Raw genomic sequence first — 11,932 nt, forward strand, 5'->3', positions numbered from 1 at the left:
TTCAACATTCCATTCCACATTCTTTTGCACATTCCATTCCTTTCCTTTCCGTGTTCCATACCATTCCACTACATTCTATTCCACATTCTATTTCCAAATTCCATTCCATTCTATACCACAATACATTCCATTCCATTCCACATTCCATTCCATTCTATTCCACATTCCATTACGTTCCATTCCACATTTGATTCCACATTCCATTAAATGTTCCATTCCACATTCCATACCACATTCCATTCCACATTTCACTTGAAGTTCCATTCCATTCCATTCCTCGCTCCATTATGTTCCATTCCTCATTGCATTCCACTTTCCATTCCACATTCCATTCCACATTCCATTCCAAGTCCCATTCCATTGCATTGCACGTTTCATTCCAAGTTCCATGCCATTGCATTCCACATTCCATTCCACATTTCCTGCTAAATTCCATTCCATGTTCCGTTCCACGTTTCATTCCATTCAATTCCACGTTCCATTCTACGTTCTATTACATTCCATTCTCCGTTCCACTCCACAATCCATTGCACATTCCATTCCGCTTTCCATTCCACATTTCATTCCACATTCAATTACACGTTTCATTCCACATTCCATTCTATTTCCATTTCGCATTCCATTATATTTACTTTTCACTTGCCATTCCATTACATTCCACATTCTGTTCCATTCCTTTCCAATTTCCATTCCATTCCATTCCATTCAACATTGTATTCCATTCCATTCCGTTCCATTCAATTCCATTCCGCTTCCAATTCCATTCCATTAACTTCCATTCCACATTCCATTACATTGCATTCCACTCCACATTCCATTGCACATTCCATTCCATTCCATTCATTTCCATTCCATATCACATTCGATTCCATTCGATTTCATTCCACATTCCATTCCAATCCATTCCACATTACATTCCATTCCTTTCCATATTCCATTCCACATTCCATTCCATTCCATTCCACGTTCATTCCACATTCCATGCCACGTTCCATTCCAATCCATTCCACATTACATTCCATTCCGTTCCATATTCCATTCCACATTCCATTCCATTCCATTCCATTCCACGTTCATTCCACATTCCATGCCACGTTCCATTCCAATCCATTCCATTCCAATCCATTGCACATTCCATTCCACTTTCAATTCCACATTGCATTCCATTCCATTATATTACATTCCACATTCCTTTCCACATTCCATTCCATTCCATTCCATTCCATGCGTCATTCCACATTCTATTCCTCATTCCATTCCATTGCATTACAAATTCCATTCCATTCCATTCCACTTTCAATTCCACATTCCATTCCATTTCACGTTCCGTTCCACATTCCACTCCACTTTCCCATCTATTCCATTCCATTCCACGTGCCATTCCACATTCCATTCCATTGTATTCCCGTTTCCATTCCATTCAATTCCACATTCCCTTCCACATTCCATTCCATTCCATTCCATTCCATCCCACCTTCCATTCCTTTCCAATGTCCAGTCCATTCCTTTCCAAGATCCATTCTATTCCATTTCACGTTCCATTCCAAATTCCCTTCCACATTCCATTCCATTCCATATTCCATCCATTCCATAACATTCCATTCCATTGCACATTCAATTCCAGATTCCATTCCACATTCCATTCCATTCCGTTCCACATTCCTTTCCACTTTCCATTCCACATTCCATCCCACATTCCATTCCACATTCCATTCCACATTCCATTCCATTCCACATTGCATTCCTTTCCATTCCATTGCATTCCACATTGCATTCCATTCCATTCCATTCCACATGCCATTCCATTCCATTCCACATTCCATTCCATTCCGCATTATATTTCACATTCCATTTCATTCCATTCCACGTACCTTTCCATTCTTCTCCACGTTCCATTCCACATTCAATTCCATTCCATTCCACATTGAATTCCTTACCATTCCATATTAAATTTTATTTCCATTCCACTTTCCATTCAATTTCGTTCCACATTCGATTGCATTCCATTCCACATTCCATTCCATTCAATTCCACATTGCATTCAATTCCACTCCACATTCCATTCCATTCCGTGGCATTGCAGTCCACATTCCATTACATTCGATTCCACATGACATTCCCATCCATTCCACATTGCATTGACATTCGATTCCATTCCATTCAACTTTCCATTCCACATTACATTGCACATTCCATTTCATTCCACGTTCCATTCCTCATTCCATTCCCCGTTACATTCCATTCCTTTCCACATTCCATGCCATTTCGTTCCATTCAATTGCATTTCACAATCTATTCCATTCCATTCCATTCCACATTCCATTCCATTCTATGCCACATTCCCTTCCATTCCCTTCCTCATTCCATTCCTCATTGCATTCCATTCCATTCAACGTTCCATTCCACATTCCATTCCATTCCATTCCATTGCATTCCACATTCCATTCCGTTCCATTCCCTTCCACATTCCATTCCATTTCATGCCACATTCCATTCCATTTCATGCCACATTCCATTCCATTCCATTCCACGTTTCATTCCACTTTCCATTCTGTTCCATTCCACATTACATTCTATTCCATTCCACATTCCATTCCCATCCATTCCACATTCCATTCCACCTTCAATTACGTTCTATTCCACGTTCCATTCCTCATTGAATTCCACATTCCACTCCATTCCATTCCATTCCATTCCACCTTCCATTACAAATTCCATTCCACATACCATTCCTTTTGAAACAATCCATTCCACGTTCCATTCCACATTCCATTCCACATTCCATTCCATTCAATTCCACTCCATTCCACGTTCTATTCCACATTCTTTTCCACATTCCATTCCATTCTATTCCACATTCCATTCCATTAGATTCTATTCTATTGCGTTCCACATTAAATTCCTTTGCATTGCATTCCACATTCCATTCCATTCCATTCCATTCCACATTCCATTCCATTCCATTCCTCATTCCCTTCCAGTCCATTCCACATTCCGTTCCACATTCTAATCCATTCCTTTCCACGTCCCTTTCTAGATTCCATTCCACATCCCATTCCATTCCATGGCATTGCATTCCACATTCCATTCCACATTCCTTTCCACATTCCGTTCAATTCCATTCCACATTCCATTCCAATCCATTCCACTTTGCATTCCACATTCCATTCCATTCCTCATTCTATTCCATCTAATTCCATTCCAAGTTCCATTACACATTCCATTCCACATTCCCTTCCATTCCATTCCACTTTGAATTCTCTTCCATTGCACATTTCATTCCATTCTAAAATCCATTCCATTCTATTCCATTCCATTGCATTCCGCACACCATTCCATTCCATTCCATTCCATTCCATTCCACATTCCATTCCCTTGCATTAAATTGCATTCCATATTCCATTCCATTGCACATTGCATTCCACATTCCATTCCCTTGCATTAAATTGCATTCCATATTCCATTCCATTGCACATTGCATTCCACATTCCATTCCATTCCATTGCATTTCGTTCAATTACACATTACATTGCATTCCATTCCATTCCACATTCCATTCCATTCCTTTCCACATTCCATTGCAGTCTATTCCCTATTCCATTCCACATTGCATTCCATTCCATTCCATTCCACTTTCCATTCCACTTTCCATTCCACATTCCATTCCATTCCCTGCCATTCCATTCCACGTTTCATTCCACATTCCATTCCACCTTCCATTTTATTCCATTTCTCATTCCATTCCACATTCTATTCCATTCCATTCCATTCCACGTTCCATTCCACATTCCGTTCCACTGCATTCCACGTTGCATTCCGTTCCATTCCACATTTCATTCCATTCAAAATTCCATTCCATTCCATTCTATTCCATTCCACATTCCATTCCTTTCCATTCACTTCCCCATTTCATTCCATTGCATTCCATTCCATTCCACATTCCATTCCATTCCTCTCCATTCTGCATTCCATTCCATTGCATTCCATTTCTTTCCAAATTTCATTCCATTCCATTGCACATTCCATTCCATTCCACATTCCTTGCCATTCCATGCGACTTTCCTTCCACATTCCCTTCCACATTCCATTCCACTTTCCATTTAATTTCTTTCCACGTTCCATTCCCCTTTCCATTCCACGTTCCATTCCACGTTCCATTCCACATTCCATTGTACGTTCCTTTCCACGTTGCATTCCACATTCCATTCCACTTTCCATTCCACGGTCCATTCCATATTCTTATCCACGTTGCATTACACGTTCCATTCAACGTTCTTTTCCATGCAAATGCACTTTCCTTTCAACATTCAATTCCAATCCATTCCACATTCCATTCCACATTCTATTCCACGTTCCATTCCATGTTCCATTCTATTACTTTCCACATTTCATTTCACGTCCCATTCCGTTGCATCACGCATTCCATTCCACGTTCCATTCCAGTCCATTCCACATTCCATACCACATTTCATTTCTCTCCATTCCACAATCCATTCTATTCCATTCCATTCCACATTACATTCCAATCCATTCCACAGTCAATTCCATTCCATTGCACTTTCCTTTCCACTTTCCATTCCATGTCATTCCACATTCCATTCCATATTACATTCCATTGCATTCGAAATACCATTCCATTCCATTCCACACTCCACTACTTTCCATTCCACATTCCATTCCACATTCCAATCCATTAAATTCCACATTGCATTCCACATTCCATTCCATTCCATGCCACATTCCTCTCCACATTCCACCCATTCCATTCCATTCCACGTTTCTTTCCATTCCATTCCACATTCCATTCCATTCCATTCCACATTCCATTCCATTCCATTCCACATTCCATTCCATTCCATTCCACATACCATTCTATTCCATTCCACGTTCCATTCCATTCCATTCCACATTCCATTCCACGTTCCATTCCACGTTCCATTCCATTTCATTCCACATTCCATTCCACACTTCACTCCATTCCATTCCACATTCCATTCCACATTCCATTCCATTCCATTCCACCTTCTACTCCATTCCATACCATTCCACATTCCATTCCATTCCATTGCACATTCCATTGCATTCTATTCCACATTGCATTCCATTCGTTTCCATTTCCTTCCATTCCACATTCTATTCCATTCCATTCCATTCTGCAATGCATTCCATTCTATTCCACATTCCATTCCATTCAATTCCATTCCATTGTACATTACATTTCATTTCATTCCATTCAATTCCATTCCATTGCACATTGCATTCCACATTCCATTCAGTTTCATTTCACTCCATTAAATTCCGTTGCATTACATTCCACTTTCCATTCCGTTCCATACCACATTCCAGTCCATTGCATTCCACTTTCCATTCCTCATTCCACTCCATTCCATACCAAATTCCATTCCACGTTCCATTCCTCTTTCCATTCCAATCCATTGCACATTCCACTCCATTACATTCCAGTCCACATTCCATTCGTCATTCCATTCCATTTCATTCGATTCCATTCGTCTTTCCATTCCGCATTCCACTCCATTCCATTCCACATTCCTTTCCAATACATTGCAGATTCCACTCCATTCCATTCTGTTCCACATTCCTTTCCATTCCACTCCACATTCCATTCCACATTCCATTCCATTCCATTCCGTTCCACGTTCCATTCCGCATTCCATTCCATTCCACATTCCATTTCATTCCATTCCTCATTCCATTCCACATTCCATTCCAAGGTACACTCCACGTTCCATTCCACTTACCATTCCATGATCCATTCCACATTCCATTCCACATTGCATTCCATATCATTCCACATTCCATTCCCCATTCCATTCCACATTCCATTCAATTCCATTCCACACTCCTCTCCATTCCATTCAATATTCCATTCAACATTTCACTCTATTCCATTCCACATTCCATTCCACATTCTATTCCATATTCCTTTCCATTCCAATCAAAAATCCATTTCATTCCATTCCAAATTCCATTCCATTCTATTCCCCATTCCATTGCATTACATTGCACGTTCAATTCCACATTCCATTCCTTTCCTATCCAGATGCCATTACACATTCCACTCCATTCCTATTCACTTCAATTCCATTCCATTCCATTCTACATTCCATTCCATTCAATTTTACATGTCATTCCCTTTCATTCCACATTCCATTCCACATTCCATTCCATTCCATTCCACATTCCATTCCATTATATTCCACATTCCATTCCATTCCATTCCAAACTCCATTCCGTTCCATTCCACATTGCCTTCCATTCCGATCCACATTCCATTCCAAATTCCCTTCCATTCAATTTCACATTCCATTCCTTTCCATTCCATTCCATTCCATATTCCTTTCGATTCCATTCTACTTTCCATTCCATTCCATTCCACATTCCACTCCATTTCATTCCACATTCCATTCCATTTCATTCCAATGGATGCCTTTCCACATTCCGTTCCATTCCATGTTTCTTTCCATTCCAATTCATATTCTATTCCGTTCCATTCAACATTCCTTTCCATTCCATTCCACATTCCATTCCACATTCCCATCCATTCCATTCCACTTTCCATTCCTTTCCATTGCATTCCATTCCACTTTCGATTCCATTCCATTCCATTCCATTCGGCATTCCATTGCATTATATTCCACATTTCATTCCATTCGTTTCCATTCCCCTCCATTCCACATTGCATTCCATTCCGTTCCGTTCCACAATCTTTTCCATTGGATTTCACATTCCATTCCATTCAACTCCATTCCATTGCTCTTTCCATTCCGTTCCATTCCATTCCACATTCCATTCCACATTCCATTCCTTTCCATTTCACTTTCCATTCCATTCCATTCCACATTCCTTTCCATTCCATTCCAGATTCCATCTCACTCCATTCCAAATTCTATTGAATTCCATTCCCCATTCCATTCCATTCGAGTCCACATTCCATTTCATTCCACTTTCTATTCCATTTCATTCCAAAATCCATTCCACTTTCCATTCAATTGCATTCGACAATCCATTCCACTTTCCATTCCATTGCATTCCACATTCCATTCCTTTCCATTCCACATTGCTTTCCACATTCCATTCCATTCCATTCCATGTTCCATTCCACATTCCATTCCAGTGCATTCCACATTCCATTCCACTTTCCATTCCATTCCATTCCACATTCCTTTCCATTCCATTCCACGTTCCATTCCTTTCCACTTGACATTCCATTCCACATTTCATTCCATTCCATTCCACATTCCATTCCATTGCGTTCCACTTTCCATTCCATCCCATTTCACATTCCGTTTCATTCCACATTCCATTCCACATTGCATTCCATTCCATTCCATATTCCTTTTCATTCCATTCCACACTCCACTCCATTCCATTCCACATTTTATTCCACATTACACCCCATTCCGTTCTGCATTCCATTTCACATTCCATTCTTCATTGCATTGCATTACATTCCATATTCCACTCCATTCCCTTCAATTCCACATTCTATTATATTCGATTCCAACTTCTATTCCATTCCATTCCACATTCCAGTCCATTCCATCCCTTTCCACATTCCATTCAATGCCATTCCACTTTTCATTCGATGTTCCATTCCACGTTTCATTGCATTCCATTCTACATTCCATTCCACATTCCATTCCATTCCTTTCCATATTCCTTTCCACATTGCATTCCATTCATTTTAACTTTCCTATTTATTCCATACCATTCCATTTTCCACCCCATTCCATTTCACTTTCCAAAGCACATTCCACTTCATTCCTTTCCACATTCCATTCCACATTCGTTTCCACATTGCATTCCACATTGCATTCCGTTCCATTCCACATTCCACTACATTCCATTTCATTCCACTTTCCTTTTCAATCCATTCAACATTCCATTTCATTCCATTTCAATTTCCATTTCATTCCATTCCATTCAACATTCCGTTGCATTGAATTCCACAATCCATTCCATTCCATTCCACGTTCCATTCCATTCCATTAAACGTACCATTCTACATTCCATTAATCACTCCATTCAACTTTGCATTCCATTGCCTTCTACATTCCACTGCATTCCATTCCACATTCCATTCCGCATTCCATTCCATGCCATTCCACATTCCACTCCATTCCATTCCATCTCATTCAATATTCCATTCCGTGCCATTCCACATTCCATTCCACTCCATTCCACATTCCATTCCACTTTCCATTCCACATTCCATTCCACGTTCCATTCCACGTTGCATTGCACATTTCACTCCACAGACCATTCCACGCTCCATTCCACATTCCATTCCACATACCATTCCACGTTCCATTCCATGTTCCATTCCACTTTCCTTTCCACGTTCCATTCCACGTTCCATTCCAGGTTCCATTGAATTGCCTTCCGCATTCCACTACAAATCCCATTCCATTCCATTCCACATTCAAATCCAAGTTCCATTCCACGTTACATTCCTTTCCATTCCACGTTAACTTCCATTCTGCATTCCACTACATTCCATTCCATTCCACATTCCATTCCATTCCCTTCCACATTCCACTCCCTATTCCCTTCCATTGCATTCCACATTCCATTCCTTTCCATTCCATTGTATTCCACATTCCATTCCATTCCATTCCATTCCACATTGCATTGCATTGCATTCCACATTCCAAAGAATTCCTTTCCACTCCATTAAATTCCAACTTCCATTCCATTGCATTCTATTCCGCAATCCATTCCATTCCATTCGAAATTCCATTCCTTTCCATTCCCCTTTCCTTTCCACATTCCTTTTCATTCCATTCCTCATGCCATCCCATTGAATTCCAAATTAAATTGGATTTTTTTCCACGTTCCATACCATTCCATGTCACATTCCATTCCATTCCATTCCTTTCCAGTCCACGTTCCAAACCATCACATTCCAAATTCCATTCCATTCCATACCACATTCCACTACATTTTCCGTTCCACATTCCATTCTATATTTGATTCCACATTCCATTCCTTTCTATTTCACATTCCACTCCATTCCATTTCATTCCACATTCAATTCCTTTCTAATTCACTTTCCATTCCATTACATTCCACATTCCTTTCCACATTCCATTCCATTCAATTACACATTCCGTTCCATTCCATTCCACATTCCATTCCACGTTCCATTCTATTGCATTCCACATTACATTCCATTGTATTCCACACTGCATTTATTTCCATTCCACATTCCATTCCAAATTCCATTCCATTCTATTCCAAATTCCATTCCACATTCCATTCCATTCCATTCCACATTCCATTCCATATTCCATTCCACATTCCATTCCACGTTCCATTCCACGTTCTATTTGACGTTCCCTTCCATGTACCATTCCAAGTTCCGTTCCTTATTCCATTCCACGTTCCATTGCACATTCCATTCCACCTTCCATTGCATTTCATTACACATTCCATTCCACATTCCATTACATTCCATTCCACATTCCATTCGACATTCCATTTCATTCCATTCCGCATTCCGTTCAATTCCATTCCATTGCACATTCCATTCCATTCCACATTCCATTCCATTGCATTCCACTTTCCTTTCCATTCCTTTTCACATTGCATTCCATTCCATTGCACAATGCATTAAATTCCATTCCACTTTCCATTCCAAATTCCATACCATTTCATTCGACATTCCATTCCACATTCCATTCCATTCCATTCCCCATTCCATTCCACATTCCATTCCACAATCCATTTCACGTTCATTTCCATTCCTCTCCACCTGCCATTCAGTTCCATTCCACATTGCATTTCGTTCAATTGCACTTTCCCTTACATATTCCATTCCGCATTCCATTCCACGTTCCATTCTGTGTTCAACTTGACGTTCCTTTCCACGTACCATTCCAAGCTCCATTCCTTGTTCCATTCGATTCCACTCCACATTCCATTCCATTCCACATTCCATTCCATTCTATTAAATTCCAAAACCAATTCCATTCCATCCCATTTATCATTCCATTCCATTCCACATTCCATTACAAATTCCCTTCCATTCCATTCCACAGTCCATTCTTTTCCATTCCATTCCATTCCACATTACATTCCACATTCCCTTCCATTCCATTCCACATTCCATTCCTTTCCATTAAATTCCATTCCATATTCCATTCCATTCTATTCCATATTCCATTCCATTGCAATCCACCTTCCATTCCATTCCATTCCACATTCCATTCCATGACATTCCATTGCATCACATTCCTTTCCACATTTCATTCCATTCCATTCCATTCCACTTTCCAGTCCATTCCCTTCAATTCCATATTTCATTCCATTCCATTCCTTTCCATTCCACATTCCATTGTATTCCATTCCACATTCCATTGCATTATATTCCACATCCCATTCCATTCGTTTCCATTCCATTCCATTCCACATTAAATTCAATTCCATGCCATTCCACAATCAATTTCAGTCCATTCCATATTCCATTCCATTCCATTCCTCATTCCATTCCATTCCATTCCACGTGCCATTCCATTCCGTTCCACACTCCACTACATTCCATTCCGTTCCATTACACTTTACGTTGCATATTTCATTCCATTCAATTCCATATTGCATTCAAAGTTCCATTCCACTTTCAAACCCACGTTCCATTCCACGTTCCATTCCTCATTCCATTCCTCATTCCATTCCACATTCCATTACTCATTCCATTCCACTTTCCATTCCATTCCATTCCACGTTCCATTCCATCCCATTCCACATTCCATTCCATACCATTCCAAATTCCATTCCGTTCAATTCCACGTTCCATTCCATTCCATTCCACATTCCGTTCCATTCCATTCCAAATTCCATTCCACATTCCATTCCATTCCATTCCACATTGCAGTCCATTCCATTCCACAATCCATTCCATTCCATTCCACATTCCATTCCATATTCTATTACATTGCATTCCACATTCAATTCCATTCCATTTCACATTCCTTTCTATTCCATTCTATTCCACCTTCCATTCTACAATACATTCCATTCCATTTCACATTCCGTTAGATTCCACATTGTATTTCATTCCATTCCATTCCAAATCCTATTGGTTTCAGTTCCATTCCAAGTTCCATTCCACATTCCATTCCGTGCCATTCCACATTCCATTCCATTTCCTTCCACATTCCATTCCATTCCATTCCACATTCCATTGCATTTCACTCCACATTCAATTACCTTCCATTCCATTCCACTCCACATTCAATTACCTTCCATTCCATTCGACATTCCATTCCATTTCCTTCTTCTTTGCATTCCATTCCATTCCTCATTCCATTCCATTCCTTTCCACATTGCAGTCCACATTGCATTCCATTCCACTTTCCATTCCACGTTGCATTCCATTCCAGTCCACATTCCATTCTACTCAATTCCACATTGCATTCCACTCCATTCCATTCAATTCCACGTTCCTTTCCATTCCATTCCACAGTCCATTCCATTACATTCAAGTCCACATTCCGTTCCGTTCCATTCCATTCCAGATTCATTCCATTCCATTCCACATTCCATTCCATGTTCAATTCCACTTTCCGTTCCATTCCATTCCACTTTCCATTCCACTATCGGTTCCACGTTACATTCCACGTTCCATTGCACATTTCATTCCATTACTTTCCACGTTCCATTCCATGTTCCATTATACATTCCATTCCACATTCCATTCCATTCAATTCCACATTCCATTCCACTTTCCATTACACATTCCATTCCACACTCCATTCCATTCAGTTCCACATTACACTCGAGAATTCGTTCCATTCTTTTCCGCATTCCATTCCATTCCCTTCCACATTCCATTCCGTTTCGCATTCCACTCCATTCAATTTCACATTCCATTCAACATTCCATTGCATTCTAATTCAAATTCCAATCCACA

General features: G+C 40.0%; 1 protein-coding gene across 1 annotated transcript; it reads right to left on the reverse strand.

Annotated features, from left to right (window-relative positions):
• Positions 1-10,316: 10,316 nt before the first annotated feature.
• LOC134759558 (bifunctional endo-1,4-beta-xylanase XylA-like) lies at positions 10,317-11,645 on the reverse strand. Its single transcript, XM_063712639.1, has 2 exons — positions 11,262-11,645; positions 10,317-11,229 (listed from the first exon to the last, which is right to left on the reverse strand). The coding sequence occupies exons 1-2, from the start codon at positions 11,592-11,594 to the stop codon at positions 11,074-11,076; spliced, it is 489 nt and encodes a 162-aa protein (XP_063568709.1). The 5' UTR covers positions 11,595-11,645; the 3' UTR covers positions 10,317-11,073.
• Positions 11,646-11,932: the final 287 nt, after the last annotated feature.

Source organism: Pongo abelii, chromosome 11 (assembly GCF_028885655.2).
Source record: "Pongo abelii isolate AG06213 chromosome 11, NHGRI_mPonAbe1-v2.0_pri, whole genome shotgun sequence".
Classification (NCBI taxonomy): Eukaryota; Metazoa; Chordata; class Mammalia; order Primates; family Hominidae; genus Pongo; species Pongo abelii.

Excerpts from the sequence above, each read along its gene's own strand:
- LOC134759558 (XM_063712639.1), bottom strand. The coding sequence starts at position 11,594 with ATGGAACGGAAAGTGGAATTGAACATGGAATGGAATGTGGAATGGAAT. Across the intron at positions 11,230-11,261 it reads AATGTCGAATGGAATGGAAG|GTAATTGAATGTGGAGTGAA; the intron begins GTAATTGAATGT and ends ATGGAATGGAAG.